Here is a 19,402-nt window from a genome sequence, read left to right as displayed (position 1 = left end):
TGTCACCAGAGGGTGCAAGAGCCAGCCCGACGGATACTGCTCAGGGAAAAATCTGCGGTGAATGTGTATTGAATGCATGCACACTTAATGTGGAATGGACATGAGCAACACATCTTGAAGAACAGTTACAAAAAGGTTAGTAACCTTTTTTCTAGTCCTTGGACCCCCTGTATGCCATAGGCAGAAGCTAGTGTACCTATAGAAGATAAGCCTTTCTTTAAGATTCTCACCCTCATTTCCAAAAAAGGTGGAGAAAGCTTTAAATGTTGGTAATAAAATATAATTTATTTTCATCAATTGTTTTAAATCATGACTATAAATTAAATATTAACAATTCTCACTCAACAATATCTGCATTATCAACACAAACAGTAAGAAGCAGAAATGTATAATTAGAATTTTAGCACACAATAGATTGGGAAAAGAAAGCAAAATGTTAGTAAGTGGAACAGCAATGGCCAATTGTTTACATAAATCTTTTGTCCATGTAGATGCCATAATAGTGATGCAGTAACTCTTGAACAGTGGACAAATACAGGCTATAACAACAACCTCTTATCACTGTTTTTAAATAGCTACTGCTGCATTGAGGTAAAAATCACGTGAAGTACTTGAGTAAAAGGAATACAAGCTTTGTCATTTATGCTATGATGTTGGCAGAATCATTCTAGATTCTAGGTTTTCATGTTAAAACTTCTCTTTTATCTAATACTACATTCACACAAGCTTCAAATCTAAGACTGGAAATATCAGTACCATACTGACCAGTGTAACTTATAGAAAGAGTGCAAAAAACTTCCACTTCCCTATCTTGGTATAATAAACATCCTGTACATAGTCTGTTTTCCCTTTTAAAGAAATCATTTACATTACAGCTTCTGCTTCTTTAACATTAAAAAAAAAACACCCTATACATACAGCTCACAATATTTACATAAGACTATTCTTACAAGAGAACATAAAATGAATGTGTTAAAAGTGCAGTAGTGATTAACATTCCTCTATGATTAAAGGCACAGCTGGTTTCAATATAGATTTATTTAACCATGTGCAGTTGACAGTCCCTGCCAACCAAAGGGTAATGTATTTTCAGAAGAAAGTTTAGCCTGGTCTGACTGCCCGGCCATAAATCTTTTCACGGTCTCTGATGTTCCAGGTCGCAGCCAAGGGTCTGTTGCTACTGTGTCAACAGAGGTGGGCCTTCTGCCACCTTTATATGGAAACTGCTTCAAAATGTCATCAGCATCTCCCAGGGAAATATCATCACCTGTGGAGGAGGAGAAAGAGGCTTATAGTTTCCTCTCAAATAATCTCATCAACACAATGCAACCTTCCTGTTACATTTAATTTTTATTCCTTCTACATATTTAATGATATAAAGGATGAGAGAGCTGTTATCACCCAAATACTTATCAATGACATGCCTCAAATGCAGCAAGCCTATATAGGAACAGGCCATATCTGTATTAAATTAAAGGTTCAGTAGATATGAAGATACTGAAAGTCTTGTTTTTGATCATGATGCTCTCCAAAGTCCCATGGATTTTTTGAGCAGTTGCTGCCTCATAAAATGCTCACTGTCACTGGACAGAACTGGGTTGCAAATACACAAGCCCTCCTCCATACCTGATGGTTGACGTGGAGGACTGTTCTTGCTTTCTGATAGTGAGCCTGCTTTTGTGGACTGGGGTCAAACACCCCATTGAAAAGTCAGTCAATGAGTCTGATACAAAAAAGGAGCATTCCAAGGTTGTAAAAAAAAAAAACGTTGCCAAACACTATCTTCTTTTGCCTATATACATATATCTCTTTTCAGCATGAGGGTGACTAAAATACTTCAGGCCTGATGCAGAGTGGGTTTAACTTCCCTGCAGGCAGAAGATATGTCTATACATCACCTCCCTAACTGGCTACCCCAATGTTTTATATATTTTAAACTGGTCTCACAACATTTTATTAGATTAAATCACATGCTCCTCTCTCCCACAAAGATTTGCTCTTACAATCTGGTACAAGGAGCTCATTGCTATTGGTACATGAAAAATAAAACATACTTCATGTAAGTATAAGGAATTACAACAGGTGGTATTAATGTGAGGAAGCAGTATTTTAATAAACTGAAATATCCCAAACTGAAAATCCAGAATGTTCTGAAACAAGCTACAGAGACGCTTTCTATATGGTCAGTCTTAACAGTTTATTATAACTGCTAAGTTAATTTATGGAAAATCCAGCATTCCAAAGGACATTGGCTAAAAATAATTCAAATGTTAAAATCGCCACCATCTGCTACATCAACAAGCAAAGGGGCATGAGGTCTCCTGCACTCTGCACAGAAGCAATTCACCATTGGGACTGGTGCATTGTCCACAAAATCCTGTTGTCGGCTGGGGGTCTCCTATCAGGGACCTTTTCACCTCCCAAACCAACAGCAAATGCACCCAGTACTGCTTTAGGGGAGGGCTTGGTGCCCTTTTCCAGGGTGATACCCTAATCTTCCCCTGGTTGGATCAGTTCAATTATGCCTTTCCCCTTCTGTCACTTCTGCTATGAGTCCTGCATGAGGTCAAGTGGGAGAGAGCAACGGTCATTTCTGATAGCCCCACTCTGGCCTCACCAGTTTTGCTTTCCCCTTCTTCTCTGCACGTCAGCATGCTCCCCACTTTCAGTGCCACCTCTCCCAGAGCTGCTCACACAATAAAGTGGAAGGATTCAGCATCCCTGATGCCCAGACTCTTCACCTCCAGGCTTGGGTTTTGGATGGACATCTTCATTAGAGTGGGAATGTCTGTTAGCAGTGCAGAACATCCTCTCGAGTAGCAGAAAGGAGTCCACAAGGCGATCCTATGAGACTAAATGGAAGCATTTCATCTCTTGGGTCCCGCAGAAGGGTCTTGTCCCTGAGGATGTGGACATTTCTCTTCTAGACTACCTCCTCTCCCTAAAGATGTCTAGCCTTGCGCTCAACTCTGTCAAGGTCCACACGGCTGCTCTCAGTGCCTTTCACCCTCTGCTGGAGGGGCATTTTTTCTTTATTCACCCATTGACTTCCAGGTTTTGGAAGGGCCTCCTTTGAAGCTTCCCTCCTATTCGGTCCATTGCTCCCCAAGCAGACCTCAGCCTTGTCCTGAAGACGCTGATGAAGTCACCCTTTGAACCTGTGGCCCTGTGCTCTCTTTCTCTCCTCTCCATGAAGGTCGCCTTCCTGGTTGGTATCACATTTGTGAGATGGGTTAGCAAACTGGGGGCCATGATGACGGACACCTCACCCATTTACTGCATTTCATAAAGACAAAGTTTCGCTACGCTTGCATCCCAAGTGTCTTCCTAAGGTTATCTCTAGTTTTCATCTCAATCAGCCTATACACTTAGCCTCTTTCTTTCCAAAGCCTCACACCTCGGTGGAGGAAAGACACCTTTACTCCCCTGACATCCGCAGGGCCCTGGCCTTCTACCTGCAGTGGATGAAACCCTTCAGGAAGTCCCCCAAACTGTCGCTATAGCTGAACACAGTATGGGGCAAGTGATTTCAATTCAGAGGCTTTTGAAGTTGGTGTCAGGGTGCATTATGCTCTGCTACCAATTATCAGGGCTGTCTCTGTCCTGTGGGATATGAGCCTGGTCCATCAGAACACAAACAATAACTACAGCTGTGCTTCACAATGTGCTCTTACAGACATATGTAAGGCAGTCACATGGAGCTCAGTACATACCTTCTCTTCCCATTACGCCTTGGTGCAAGACTGCTACAGATGCCTTGTTCGGTGTGGCTGTTCTCTGTTCCATAGTTCCATCATTTGGGAGAGGTGGCAGTGAAAGTGGGGCATGCGCTGACATTCAGAGAAGGGGAAACCAGAACTGGGGAGGCCAGAATGGCGCTATTGGAAAAGAACGTCTCACTCTCCCACCTGACCTCGTGCAGGACTCACAGCAAAAGCAACAGAGGGGGAAAGGCATAACTGAACTGATCAAACCAGGGGAGGACTAGGTAAAAGGGCACCAAGCCCTCCCCTGAAGCAGTACTGGGTGCATTTGCTCTTGGTTTGAGAGGTGAAGAGGTCCCTGGTAGGAGTCACCCAGCAGTTGAAAATGCTGGTGACCACAGCACCATGAAGCTCCCACTCATGGTCGATCACAAATTTCCTGCTGAGAGTGTCTGCAGTCATGTTTTGAGTGCTGGGAAGGTATGCTGCCGACAACAGGATCTTGTGGGAAATGCACCAGTCCCAAGCCCCCTTGCTTGCTGATGTAGCAGATGGTGGTGTTGTCTGACATGTTGAGGATGTGACGGGAATGGATGGGAGAATCACTCTCTCTCTCTCTCTGGAAAACCATGAAGTTCTAGGATGCTGATGTGCATCCGGGACTCTCGAATAGTCCATGTCTCCTGAGGCATATGCTCATTCATGTAAGCCACTCCGAACAAGGCATCCGTAGCAGATGATGCATCTGTGATAATTGTTGTGGAAGGGGAAGACAGAAGGAATGGTATCCCAATACAAACCTAACTCAGATCCATCCACCAGTGGAGAGAAGAGAGGAAAGAATCTCATGGGGAACAGTGAGTAGAAAGTCTATAGAGTGTTGCATGGGAAAGCCGACCCTCTGGAGCCACAGTTGTACGCTGCAAAAGCGAAGGCAGCCATGTAAATGCAAGCCGCCATATGGTCAAGAAGGGAAAGGCAGGTTCTGACTGGGACAGAAGAAAAGGATAGCACCCTGTAAATTAGCTCCTGCAGGGTCTGGAACCTGTCCTCTGGAGGTAGGCATGAGCTGAGATCATGTTGATGCATGTCCCCAATGAATTCTAGGGATTCAGTGGGATCCAAAGTAAATTTTTCGACATTTATGCTGACCCCCAGTGAGGAGAGGAGCATGAACAGCATAGAGGTCGAGGCTTGAGCTTCCTTTCTTGATTGGGCCACCAGCAGCCAGTCATCGAGATAAGAGAATATAAGAACACCTTGACATCAGAGGTGGGCTGCCACTACCAAGACGACTTTAGGGAAGACTCACGGAGCAGTGGTGAGTCTGTACTGGAAGTGACGATGACCTGCCATGAATCTCAGGAAGTAGCTGTGGGTAGGATGGCTATCCACATGAAAGTAAGCATCCTGCATATCGAGACCTGTAAACCACATGCCTCTTTCTAAGGAAGGAATGACGGCTGCCAGGGTGACCATACAAAAAACTTTGGCTTTCATATAAAGCAGTTGAGACAGCAGAGGTCGAGGATCTGTCGCCAACCACCCTTCTCCTTGGGGACTAGGAAGTGGGTGTAATAGAACCCGCTCCCTGACAGGTTGAGGGAACAGGGGTTGAGGGAACAAACCCCTTTGCACCAATGAGTCCACTTCTAGGGCAAGAATATGGTCTTGAGAATGATCCCCGAAGTGGGGTCAGGGCGGAGACGTGGGTGAGGTAGTGTTTTGAACTCGATCATATAGCCGTGTCGAACAACATCCAGGACCCACCTGTCTGTCGTTGTCGCACTCCAAGGTGGTAAGAAGAGCACTAGGCACCCTCCAAAGGGAGTGGTTCAGGTGCATGGTATAAAGCATGATGGTCAGCGGCTCTCAAAGTGTACTCAGAAACAACAATCTGTGAAGACTGGTCATAAGATGCAGAAGGTTGTGACGACGATGAACCCGAGGGACGGGGTCACTGGATCCTCTACCATTCACAAGGAGGCTCACAGGACTGCTGTTGGAAGAACCGGGGAGTTCCGAATCGCTGACTTGGTGGTGGGCAGTAGAACTTGCACTTGGGCATCAGTGTGTCAATCCTCAGCAATTGGAGAGTGGCTCTAGACTCTCTGAGGGAGTGAAGGGAGTCAACAGCCTTCTTGATTGAAGAGATGAGACTCATCAAAAGGAAGGCCCTCAGTGGTGATCTGGAACTCCCTCAGGAAACCAGACGAATGTATCCAGGACTCTCTTCAGTAGTCAATCCTCGTAGCCATCGTGCGCGAAGAAGTGTCTGCTGCATCCACTGTTGCCTGCAGCATTGTCCTCACAACCAGCTTCCCTTCCTCTAGAGTAGTTTGGAATCAGACTTGATTCTGTTGGGGCAGTTTCTCTGTGAAATCCATTAGCTTGCTGTAGGTAAGGAAGTCATATTTCACGAACAGAGCCAAGTAATTTGAAATATGAAATATGAAACTGGAGACTGGCAGAGGAAACACTGCAGCCCTCTTTATCTGCTGGGGTGTATGCGGGTGCTGCTGACGGGCCCATTCTGTCCCTGCCTGAATGATGAGGGAGTTGGGTGGTGGGCGAAAAAGAAACTCACGCACCTTTGGAGGCATGTAGTACCTCTTCTCTGCCCCTTTGGAGATGGATGTGCAAGTGGCTGGAGTGTGACGGACAGTTCGGGCCAGTTGAAGGATGGTCTCGTTGATTGGTAGGGTCACTTGGGCCAGTACCGAGGTATGCAAGATATCAACTAGTTGATGTTGCTTATCTTGCACTTCTCCCAGTGAGACGTTGAGGGCACTAGCCACCCTATGAAGCAGATACTGGAATTGTTGGTAGTCATCCAGGGGCAAGAAGGGAGCCAAGGACACTGTGGTATCCAGGGAAGACAAAGGGAAGCACTCAGCTTCTGGTGGTACTGTCAGATCAGACTAAAGCAGCACATCTTCTAACAGCAGTTTGGAACGCCTGCTCAATGATGGCTGAAGTGGGGAGACAGTAGACTCCTCACGAGCAGAGTGGGAAGGTTCCAGTGGTGGATACTGCGGCCACAATCCCCAGTACAGCCATCCCAGCAGTTCTGACGGATGCTCATGAGGGCCCAATGACCACGAGCAGGGTACCAATAACCCCAGTGTTGTGTAAAGAGAAGATATTGCCATTGAGCTGACAGGGCCTTGGAGTAGTCACACCAGCAGTACAGGAAGGGCGGATCCTGAATGCCGTCCGAGTCCTCCGACCCTGAGAAATCAGAGGTCAGTTCAAATGCAATGCTGTTGGAATGTTGGAATAACAGGAGCCCCGGGGGAGTGGGTGGGAACACAGCTCAAAGCAGGCAAGTCTAGCGTGGGGAAACGCACCCTCCGAGGAGACAACATAATACAAGGGCAGGGAGACCTTTCCTCAGAAGTCTCCCTGACTTGGACGATGCTGTGATGAGAAGGAACCAACGGCACGGTCAGTCAACCTCATCCTTTATCACCCTGGATGTAACCATAAGGTGGATCAAGGATGCATGCATGGACCAACACATGCTATTACTTGCAAAAGTTCCAGCTCCAGACGCATGGCACACACGTATAACCCTCAGTGGAATACAATAGGAACCATTAAAGAAGAAGAGGCAGTTATAGGAAGGGACTTTCAACTGATTACTAACTCCTTATTCAAATTGTCTTCTCTCCTCTATTCCCACTTCAATTCTTCCATTACTCCTTGTTCCTCCCAATTCACTTGTGAGGATATTACATCTAAGTTCTAGGAAGTTCTTACCACTCTTCAGGTGCTATAGAAATAACTAGTCAATAGCTTTACTTGTAAAGTGAGTAATGAATGACAAAAGGGAGAGGGAAAGAAGGTGGGTAAGGAAATAGCTTTTACTGGACCAACTTCTGTTGGTGAGAGAGAAGCTTTCAAGCTTACACAGGTCTTGGAAACTTACTCAGAGTGTCACACCTAAATACAAGATGGAACAGATTGTTTGGCATAACTAGTTAAGACTAAGGCTGCATGTCTGTCATGGAGGGCCTCATAAAAGAACTGGTTGTAGAGGGCTATCTTGGTTTGAGTGATCATGAGCTAATTCAACTTAAACTAAATGGAAAGATAAACAAAAATAGATCTGCAATAAGAATCCTTGATTTCAAAAGAGCTAACTTAAAAAAATTAAGAGAATTATTCAGGGAAGTAGACCGGACTGAAGATTTGAAGTATCCAAATGTGAAGGACGGTTGGAATTACTTTCAGTCAAAGTTGCAGAAGCTATCTGAAGCCTGAATTCCAAGCAAGAAGAAAAAAATTGTAGGGAAAGGTTAAAGCACACGCTGGAAGAGCAAGCATATCAAACAGGTGATTAAGAGAAAGCGGAAAGCCTATAATTAATGGAAGATGGGAGGAATCAGCATGGAAAGTTACTTCTTGGAGGTCAGAAAGTGTAGGGATAACGTGAACTACCAAACACCAAGCAGAGCTGCACCTTGCAAAGGAAATTAAAACCAATAGTAAAAGGTTCTATAGCCATATAAATAAGAAGAAAACAAGGAAAGAAGTGGGACCACTAAGCACGGATGATGGCGGGGGGAATTAAAGATTATCTAGGCACAGCTCAACAGCTAAACACTTTGCCTTAGTTTTTAATGAAGTTAATGAAGAGTTTAGGGGTAGTGGCAGGGTGGCTAATGGCAACAAGGATATAGAGGTGGAAGGTGGAAGTCATACTCAAACAGCTTCTTGGGGCTAAACTGGGGGGCCCAGATAATCTCAATTCAAGAATATTAAAGGAACTGGCACATGAAATTGCAAGTCCAATAGCAAGAATTCTTAATAAATCTGTAAACTGAAGGGTGGTACTCTGACTAGAGAACTGCTAATATAGTTCCTATTTTTAAGAAAGGGAAAAGAGATCTGGGAAACTACAGGCCTGTTAGTTTGACCTTAATTATATGCAAGGTCTTGGAACAAATTTTGAAAGAGAAAGCAGTTAAGGACATAGAGTTGAAAAAAATACAGAAGTTTGGAAAAAGGATTTCAATATCTGATTACTCTGTATTAAATTCCCAGAAAACACACTCCAGCAGTAAAGCTTATACAGTTACTCACTTTTGTTAATTAATAACAAATATCAATTGATAGCCCTTCTTTAGCAAATTTTCTTCTTGTATCTGTTATTTCTAACTGTTACATGGTATCAAAAAGTTTTACTTTGAAGAACACATTGTTACTACCCACCCTAGACTTGGCTGCATCTCCAGAGAAATGAAGTGATCAACTATATCTCCCCAACAAGGGAAGAACTGATGTGCTAACTGCAAAAGGAATGATAAACTTACCTTACTGTAACTGTGGTTACCTGTTTGCTTGGAAGTGGGTAGTAGGAGTCCTACTTAAACAATGACTGCAGGACATCTCTACCAAAGTGGGCATCCAAGCTGGAAGCCTCTACCAAAAAGTTGTATCTTGAAAAGGTGTGGACCAAGCTCCACGCAGCTGCCCTATAGGTTTCAGAAATAGAGACATTCTTCAAAACAGGTGGCAGAAGCTGTCTTAGCTCTAGTGGTATGAGCTCTAAAGTGGGCAGGTGGTTCTAACATAAATACCGGTAACTCATATCCTGCTCTTACACAGTTGAAGATCCATTTTCATAATCTCTCTGAGGAAAAATACCTCAACCTTAATCCTTTCAGCAAAGGCAATAAACAGTCCAGGTGTGTTCCTCAACAATTTAATCTTGTTAAGATAGTTTGACAATGCACCGTATTACCTCAAGTCTATGAAGTTTTCCTTTCCCCAGGGTTGAGTGAGACTTGAGGAAGAAAACCAGATGATGAATAAATTGGTTAAATTTGGAACTCAAACAACTCCAGTCAGGAACTTGGGATGAGACATGAGAGTAACCCTATCCTTATGAGACACTGTATAAGGGGTACCCATCGTGACTGTGCAGACATCCTCTACCCTCTGAGCTCATGTAATAGCTACTAAAACAGCAATCTTCATGGAAAGTGATATAGGGAACAGGATACAAATGGCTCAAAACAAGGAGGGGGCCAATCAACCTTATTAATATTATATTGAGGTCCCCAGAGGAAAGGGGCTCCTAAACAGAGGGAAAAACCTATTATGTACCCTAGGGAAACCTGTCACTATAGGGTTGAAAAATACAGAATGACCCTGTATAGGAGGGTAATAGGCATATATTGCTGCTAGATGTACCCTTACTGAGCTGACAGAAACTCCAGATTGCTTAAGGGCAAGTACATGCTGAAATGGGTGATGTCAAAGGAGATAGCTGATGCTGAGCTGCCTAAACAAAAAACTTCTCCTTAGCTTTTTTAAGTCTAGTTTAAGGCTTTCCTGATTCAGAGTAGAAGTTTGGAACAAAATTTGTTGGATGTCACCCAGCTGGCATCCAGGCTGCCAGATGTCACAGATTGGGGTCCAGGTGCAGGATCTGATCATTGGTCTGCAAGACTATGTCAGACAGAGCAGGCACAGTGTGTGGGGCTTATGTTGAGAGGTTCACCAGACCTGAATTCCATACTGTCTGGCCAATGCTGCAGATCTTTCAGTTTCCTCAGTAGCATGGGAATCAGGGGAAAGGCATGTATCAGTCCTGGTATCCAGGGGATGAGAAAGACATCTGGCAGGGAGCCAGGACAGGAGACCCTCTGGAGCAGAACACTTGACATTTCTTGTTCTGGTCTGTGGCAAGTAGCTCTACTGATGGATAACCCCACTTGAGAAAAATGTTCTGCAACACTGCATCCTTGATCAACTCCTCATGGCTATCTGAACTGTCTACTGAAGTAAATGGCTAGCGAGTTCTGAATGACTGGCAGATGCAGGGTCAGTGGTACGATCTGAAATTGGTATATTCATCTCCAAAGTCAAACAGCTTCCTGACAGAGCAGAGATAACCTGGCTCCTCTCCGTCTACTGATAAAATGCATAACTGCGGTGTCTGTTTGCACCTGGACTGTGGACCATGAAGTAAAAGCAGAAATGTTTTATACCTCCAGATGGATGGCTCTCCACTCTAGGCATTTATGAATAGGTGAGATTCCTGAAAGAAAAAAACACTCTGAGTTTAAAGATTATGTCAATGAGCTCTCCCAACCTGTTTGGAGGCATCTGTCAGTTTTGGTAGGTCGAGACACAGAAAAGGGTATTCTATTGCACACATGACAAGGGTCTTTCCACCAGTTTAACAAGGAGAGGCTGCTTTAAGGGACTATTACCACCATGTTCATTTGGTGCCTTGTGAGTAGATACGCTGATTTCAACCACCCTGGAATGGAGGGTAGGTGAACTCTGGCAAACCACATTAAGCAGGTGCATGAGGCCACGTGTCCCAGAAGTCTGAGGCCTGCTCTTACTGATATCTTTGGCTGAGCTTCAAGTGGTTGAAACCACTCTGGGTATCCCAAATGCTCGTAGTCAGGACTATCTTCTCATCACCACAGATGTGGCCACGTGTGCCACTGTATCGGATGCATCTAGAACTGCATGTAGGGAAATGCAAGCCACCAGCTACCTTTTGTTCATTATAGATTCTAACTCTTCCTTATATTCCATAGGAAACCTGCTTGTAAATTGAGACAGCTTGTCCCAGTGGAAGTAACTGTACTTTGTGAGAAGTACTTCATTATTAGCTACTCTCATTTGAAGGCTGGGTGATAAGTAGATTTTACATCCAAATAAGACCAACTTTTCAGGGTCCTTCTCACTAGTTGTTGGCTTGAGAGATCCTTGTTGTTTGGCCTTCTTCTGGACAGCATCTACAACCAGAGATCCTAGCACTGGGTGAGAGCAGAAATACTCAAATCCTTTAGAAGAGACTTGGTACCTTCAGTCTGCATACCTGGATGTCATCTACCATAGATCTTTTGCAGGTTGTAACACTAACATGCTCATCATGTGTATAAATAAGGGTCTACCAGGCAAGAAATGGTGCAGAATGTCCAGCAAATTGTGATTTCTCTTGAACCATCTTCCATAGTATGTTGAGAGCCTCAGCCATACATTTAATGAGGTCTTGGAGTGCCTTAAAACTGTAAACTGGAGCAGACATCAAAGGGTTTACTGCTTAATTGAGAAAAGATGAGGAAACTGCAGCCAGGATTAGTAGTTCTCCCTCAGCTGTTTGATCTGTGTCATTCTCCAATCCTACATCTCTAATATCTGAGACTGCAATACTTGACTGGCTAGCAAAGTCTATACTGGGCTCTTGTGAAAAGGGGACCTAGCTCTGGAAGTGGGGGGCAGTAGCCATAGGGTTATGTGAATGAGCTTGCATCCCAGGGCCCCCAATAGGCTCAGGCTGATAGACATACGCGTAATGGACTACTGGACACAGAGGAAGATTCCAGGAGGCCCGTCTTTTATGACATCCATGTCTTTTCCTACTGAGAGAGCAGTCCCTAGAGTCCTTCCCAGATTCCCATTGGGATCTCCATGGAGGGAAAGCAGGGGGAGTGGGAGAGAAGTCCCTATTGTGCACCAACAGGGAGGATTAGAGGTGAGGCAATCCCTTCAGGTGTATGAGCATGCTAATATCCCCTCTACTTGATTAGAGGATGGCATTGGTAGGGGTTCCTAGCACAGGGGTAGGCAACCTATGGCACATATGCCAAAGGCGGCATGTGAGCTGATTTTCAGTGGCACTCACACTGTCCAGGTCCTGACCACCAATCCAGGGGACTCTGCATTTTAATTTAATTTTAAACAAAGCTTCTTAAACATTTTTAAAACCTTATTTACTTTACGTACAACAATAGTTTAGTTATATAATATAGACTTATAGAGAAAGATCTTCTAAAAACATTAAAATGTATTACTGGCACGCAAAACCTTAGAGTGAATAAATGAAGACTTAGCACACCACTTCTGAAAGATTGCCAACCCCTGTCCTAGCCTTTTTATCAGTTAATATGCTTTCTTTTAATGCCAATGGGCAAAACAAAACTAATTATTTATACCACAGGTTTACAAACTTTTCTTATTGTGTCTCCCCTTCCAGATCTACCAGCTGCCCATATACCCCTGCCCTTCTCATTGCTGATAATTTATGTGTTATTCTTAACACTACCTGTCATTAGCCATCCATCCGTATTTCACTGTTACATACAGATATAGTTGTAGTGTGACATAAACAACCAAAAAATCTCCCCCTAATTTTGAGCTCAGTTAGACTGAACAGTTGCTGGGCAACTGAACACAGTGATTGGAGGTAAGGGCTCTGTATGTGAGAGTCTCTAGGTATCTGTTCTCACTGGTACATCTTGAAGTAAACTAACTACTGTATTTTATATAACTAATTCCCAGAGTTTTAAAGCTTCATCGGAGTAGCTTTTTATGAAAATGCAATCAATAAAATAATTAATTAGTAAAAACCACCATTACACAATTTCTCCCCCATAGTCCCCAGAGATGTCTCACGTACCCTCGGGGTATGCATATTACAGTTTGAGAATCCCTGATCTACATCATCAACACACACCAGTTTACTCATAACTAACAATTCAGTAACAGGACAGCGTTTATTGCTAGAAAAGCAGGTGGACACCGCAAGGGTTCCATCTTGCTGCCATAAGGGGAAAGAAGGAGCCAAGGGATGGCTGAACCATCTCCATCCTTTATGGCCTGGAGTGGGGAGGAGGTCATAAAGACAATGTTGGCCAAAAGAATCCAATCTCACATGCATAAATCTCATGGGCACCAAAAATGGAATCCATGTGGACAATCACTAAAAGACGGACAGGCTGTGCTTAGATTACACTAAATGCCATTGTAAAATCCAACTTTTTAATCTAGTAAAATACTACTAGTTAACATAAATGGATAATAAAAAGGAAGACCCTCATTCAGAGATATGGCAGTCAAAGTAGCAAAGGAAGAAAAAGTGGAGACTGGCTCAAAAAAAGGAAGACCAACCAAGTTATATATAATTAATAGCAACTTTGTTCACACAATACTAAGTGAAACCATGGGGGGGTGATTGAACAACAGAAGAAGTTGGGTAGATAGACAGGAGAGGACTGAATATGGTGAAAATATATTGGAATTGTATGGCATAAGGAGGGTTTGGAAAGAGAGTTTAGCTGCAAATAAGAAAGAAATGAATAGAAGGCAGAGTAAAAGCACAAAAAAAAATCATACATGGGTTTTTCACTACTGTTGCTCTACTGGATGAAAATTACAGTGAGCCAGTGATGACAGGAACAACTCTGGTTGTAAAAGTGCCATTTGCTACAAAATCAAATACATACAGTTTGTAAAGCATTTTGTGATGCCTTCTCAATAATGGCTGTCAAATAAAAAAAATACTGGTTTTAAAGCTGCTTAGACAGGATGTTGATTAGTTTATACTCGAAGATGGGATTTGAGACTTATGCCAAAAAAGTATTTTCAGCGCAACTGAGTATGTCCCAAAGTACTGACTTTGGGACATACTCAGTACATGTAATTAAAACCAGACACTTTCAGAACAAAAAGGAAACGCTTTTCCATAAAGTCAGCCTGTGGAATTCTTTGTGACAGCAGCTCAGAGTTCAGTACTGCTATTTGAGAATTTTATCACCAACATAATCTGTAGTTACATGTGCCAAAAGTGGAGTAATGAAACATAATGCTTCATAGCATGCATTGATCTCCACAGGAGGTAAAAAAGAATATAGCTTCCATATTCATGGCTCAATTGGCCAGCTGCATTATGGGTTTTATTGAAGGGTTTTAGTTCTTTTCGTAGATGCATTAGATATTAGGTTGTACACCATTATCCTAGTCACAACACAAGTCTTGAGTTGGTATCTCATATCCTTTCATTTTCCTTATTATATCCCTGACCTCTCAAAACTTCCACAAACTTCAATTCAAACCTTTATCATCAACTGATTTTCCAGCAAGCCAGTGATGGAGAGTATTAAATTATGTCAAAATAATCTAATTTGACTGTTTTAGCCAATTTCCTCTTGTTTAGTCTACAAGTAGTTTGTGTGTTAATAGCTGTTCCTTTATCTTTAACATCCAACACAGTCATACCTAGGTTAACAGATTTCTTCTGCAACTCATTCAGTCTTCGCAATCGTTCCTCATTCCTGGCTTTCAGCTGATCAACATTGAGACTGGAGCTTGAGTGCAAAGAGAAGCTGTCAGGCTGTGGCGGCGGTGACTTGCTAAAAGGGACATCATCCTGCAGATTTAGAAAACATGGGATGATTTCAGTAAATATGATACTCCTGCCGAAGGGCCACTAGGTATACAACAACTCATTTATACTATGTATATACACATAATCTACAACCATATAATATGTCGTCTATTGAAATAGGAAACACAGTAATTGTCATCTAGTCTATTGTATTCTCTCTGACTGTTGCCAGTACCAATGTTTCAGAGGAAGATACAAGAAACTCACAATAGGAAATCTCCTTCCAATTCCTAACAGTTAGGAATTTGCCCTGAAAAAGAGGTTTAATATCTCTTCCACGCATTAGCTACTGTAACTGTAGATATAAATGTCTAATTCCTTTTTGAATCTTGCTAAGTTTTTGGTCTTAATGACATCCTGTAGTAATGAGTTCCAGTTTAACTACATATCATGTTTAAAAAAAAAGGATTTCCTTTCATCAGATTTCAGTTGTCACTTTTTGATTTCATTGATTGTTCCTTTGTTCTTGTGTTATAAAAGAGAGAACAGAAGCTCCCAATCTATCTTCTCAATACTGTACCAATCATTATTTTATATACTTTTATCATGTCCCCTCTTATTAGTCAGCTTTGTAAAGCAAACTACCCCAGTCTTCTCAATCTCTCTATACAACAGTTTTTCCATACCACTACTTGTATTAGTCTCTCTTCTCAGAAACCCCAGAGATTTCTCCATCAAATGCAAAAGAGAGGTGCAGAGGTGGGAGGAGAAATATTTCATACATACAGTAAATTCCATTGCTTTCTTCTTTATTCGTCTCCTCTCCCTTGCAGATGGTGGTGGCTGTGAAGATAAATTAACTTCTTCGAAAGCTGGAAAGGTTTCCCCATTAGTGTCTGGAAAAGGGAAAGTGAACAAATCTCTCAAGAAAATCAATCACCACTGCGATAAGTCTGATTATATTTAGCTGTTAAACAAGCAGTGCTAATATAACACACACAACTTGACACAGATACACTAAACAAAGAAATACCTTTCATCAAGACATTCCATGGGGAACCACTAAGCTTAGTGATACTGCATAACAATAACTTGTATGTAATGGGTATGTGTGATGCTTTTCAGAGGACCTAGCAAGGCTCCTCACTACCAGCTGCCCTTAGAATGAGGAAGCCTTGTTGTACCTGTCAGAGGTCAGCTCCCAATTCTGCTGGCCAGGAGTAACACAAGCACTCCCTTCCAGGCTTAAGCAGGCCCTCCTCTCTCTCTACAGGTCAGTGATAAGCACACTCCAACGCTCGAGCTCTCCAAATATCTTCCTGGAGCAATGAGTTGCTTCCAAAGGAACAATACACACCAGCTTACCAGTTTCGCTTCCGATCACCGCTCCATTTAACCCATAACACTTACATTTACAATGAAATCAAGCAAACGTTTATTTAACAAAGACTGGATATTAAAATAATAGCAAGTGGAAATAGTGGAAATAAATGGCTACACATAAAATAAAATCATAACATGCCTTCTAGGGCCTGGACTCAATTAACAACATGCTGTCTTGTCTAATGAAGAAGTTTAGCTCACCTAAAGTCTTAGCAGTGTTTTCCAGCCAGGGTGGCTGTGATCCTCCTTTTGCAAGACAGAACACACTGACAGTTCCTCTCCTCAGTGAAGGATTCCAAGTGTACCTCAGAACCCACAAGTTATACCCCAAAAATCCATTGTCTTTAATCAAACACGATGCCCTCTGCTGTTTTTGTTTTTTCCTGAAGATCTTCTCTTATATGAATTCACGGTCTCTTCATTAGCATCAGGCTCAGTAATGTAAAAAGTCTTAAACTGTAAGCCACAAAATACATTTTGACTAACCAGAGAGATAAGCATCTACTACCCCCTGACTAAACAGAACTTGTTTAAATCACCCTCTGGTGACCCGTCCTAACTCACACACCTGAAGAACAGAATTTTCAATATAGACAGATAACTATTTAAATATCATCCATACAGACATCTTGCAATGATTAAGATGACCAATGTGTTACTGGCTGTTAGTAGAGACTTCACTGACATCGTTCAGCTCACTATTATGCAGATCCCTGTTAACTCCTGTACACCTCTTATGCCCTCTGCCAGTTGGCACTTTTAGTATTTCTGTTTATAAGGGAGATCTATGGGTGACTGTGTTCCTTAACAACATTCAGTATTCAGGCTTCTTGGGGGGAGGGATAGCTCAGTGGTTTGAGCACTGGCCTGCTAAACCCAGGGTTGTGAGTTCAATCCTTGAGGGGGCCATTTGGGGATTGGTCCTGCTTTGAGCAGGGGGTTGGACTAGATGATCTCTTGAGGTCCCTTCCAATCTTAATTATCTATATCTGAGTTATTAGCCTGATTACATAATATGTTAAGTCCCACTTATATTAACAAGCCCCCCAAAACTATTCAAACAGGATCAAGGTATAAATATGTATCCTCTGACTAATATAGATGTACCCTCAAGTGGTGTTTATGTCCTTCATGTCTCTCTCATGATGATCCTGTCTTCCTTTAACAACAGTTTTCCAATCCCTCCTTTGCTGTGAAACACACACACTGTATGAAACTTGTCTCCACTGCCTATTTCAGGCTCCTGGTTTCCACCTTTTATACCCAACAACGTAAGTTTGGTATCTGGTGTAGGCCTTGCTAGAGTGCTACGCATGGCTAACAGTATGAACCAAAGGAGGTGAACCAAAATAGGCCTTGTCAGAAGTGTAACATCTAAGTATCACCTAACCAACTAAGCACATTCCTGACTGGAAAAGACAGTACAAGAACACACAGACCCCTCATAAAGGTACGGATGAAAATGTTTTGTTCGTATTATAGGGTATAAGATGGTAACAACATCTGGAATGTAATATGTAACTGGTTGGTAACAATGTAGAAAAGGAGAAGTCATAGGAGGGGCATCTTTGTCCTGGCCTAGGAGATGACACTCTGTCAAGGACAACAAAGAGTCCTGTGGCACCTTACAGACTAACAGACATGTTGGAGCATAAGCCTTCATGGGTAAATACCCACGTCATCAGGTGCCACAGGACTCTTTGTTGCTTTTTACAGATCCAGACTAACACGGCTACCCCTCTGACACTATGTCAAAAGAGACACTACCGTGTCACAGGTATAACTGAAGTCCTCACGACCTTTTTTAGCATTTTGTAACACACTTTCAAACAACATGGAAAGAAGAACTGAAACAAATAAGTTGATTGTTTTGCATTACTTTTTGATTTCATAATACTTAGCCAGCTAACTCAAGTCTTAAATAAAAGCCACAAGAGCTCTGTGTAAGCTTGATGTTTGTTTCTTTCACCAACAAAAGTTAGTCTAATAGATGAAGATATTACCTCATATACCTTATCTCTAACTAAAAATATCATTTAAAAGTCAACCTTAAAAACACCAGTATTTTTGGTGACTATACATAACAATACCATTGTTCTTAGCTTCTGAAATATTTCCACAGTATATTGTGATAAAATCACATGCTTAAGAGAACCACCAAGAATAGAAGCATTTATTTCACCTCTGCTTCTCATCACAACCTGTTTCAGAGCCAAAGATGTTTAAAGTAAGAAGAGGTTAGTAACCTCCTGGGAGATGACTAACCTGCATGGTCCTTATCTGTATTCCACAGTGGGATTATGCATGCACACCATAAGCCTGGAGCTAGAGAAATGGAAAGTAGTGTCCATTGGTGTGTGCATGTGCCCTGGCTCACCTTGTGCCTCTGAGCAAGGTGATAAAGGGTTGGGCAGATCGACTGCCTCTCCAGTTCCTTGTCCATTGGGAATCAGAGAAGATCCGAGGCAGTGGGGAAGGAGGGCAGTTAGTGGAATACAGATAGGGACCACGCATTTCAAAGAACCTCCAGTTACAGGTAAGGAACCTCCTTTTCTTCTTTGAGTGATGGTCCCTATTGTATTGCACTACGGGTGATTGACAAACAGTACCTAAGCAGGAGGCTGCAAGGATATGGATGGTAGGCTTGAGCAGAGAACCACTGACCTGAAGGCAGCATCAGCAGCAGAGTCATGTCTCAGGGCATAATGCCTCGCAGACGTGTGAATAGAACATATCCAGATATATGCTGGGAAAATAACACAGCGGGGCACAGGCTATCCAATAAGCATTGCAGATAACTTTTTATTTCAGAAGGTTGAAAAAGCTACTGGGGGAAGCTGTTCTAGATTTGATTTTAACAAATAGGAAGGAATGCATTGAGAATTTGAAAGTGGAAGGCAGCTTGGATGAAAGTGATCATGAAATCAAAGAGTTCACAATTCTTAGGAAGAGCAGAAGGGAGGACAGCAAAATAGAGACAATGGATTTCAGGAAGATAGATTTTGGTAAGCTCAGAGAGCTGATAGGTAAGGTCCCATGGGAATCAAGACTGAGGAGAAAAACCACTGAGGAGAGTTGGCAGTTTTTCAAAGGGACACTATTAAGGGCCCAAAAGCAAGCTATTCCGATGGGTAGGAAAGATAGAAAATGTGGCAAAAGACCACGTTGGCTTAACCAC

The 19,402-nt window shown here is 42.6% G+C and overlaps 1 protein-coding gene across 1 annotated transcript in view; it reads right to left on the bottom strand.

Annotated features, from left to right (window-relative positions):
• Positions 1–266: 266 nt before the first annotated feature.
• CSPP1 (centrosome and spindle pole associated protein 1) overlaps positions 267–19,402 on the bottom strand; it is a 156,609-nt gene continuing 137,473 nt past the window's right edge. Inside the window, exons 28-30 of the mRNA XM_075063062.1 lie at positions 15,628–15,737; positions 14,733–14,883; positions 267–1,267 (exon numbers count right to left, since the gene is read on the bottom strand). Coding sequence (XP_074919163.1) covers positions 1,041–1,267; positions 14,733–14,883; positions 15,628–15,737 — 488 coding nt within the window. The 3' untranslated portion in view covers positions 267–1,040. The remainder of the gene's footprint in view (positions 1,268–14,732; positions 14,884–15,627; positions 15,738–19,402) is intronic.

Source organism: Chelonoidis abingdonii, chromosome 2 (genome assembly GCF_003597395.2).
Source record: "Chelonoidis abingdonii isolate Lonesome George chromosome 2, CheloAbing_2.0, whole genome shotgun sequence".
Taxonomy (NCBI): domain Eukaryota; kingdom Metazoa; phylum Chordata; order Testudines; family Testudinidae; genus Chelonoidis; species Chelonoidis abingdonii.
This window is presented reverse-complemented; position numbering and strand designations above follow the sequence as displayed.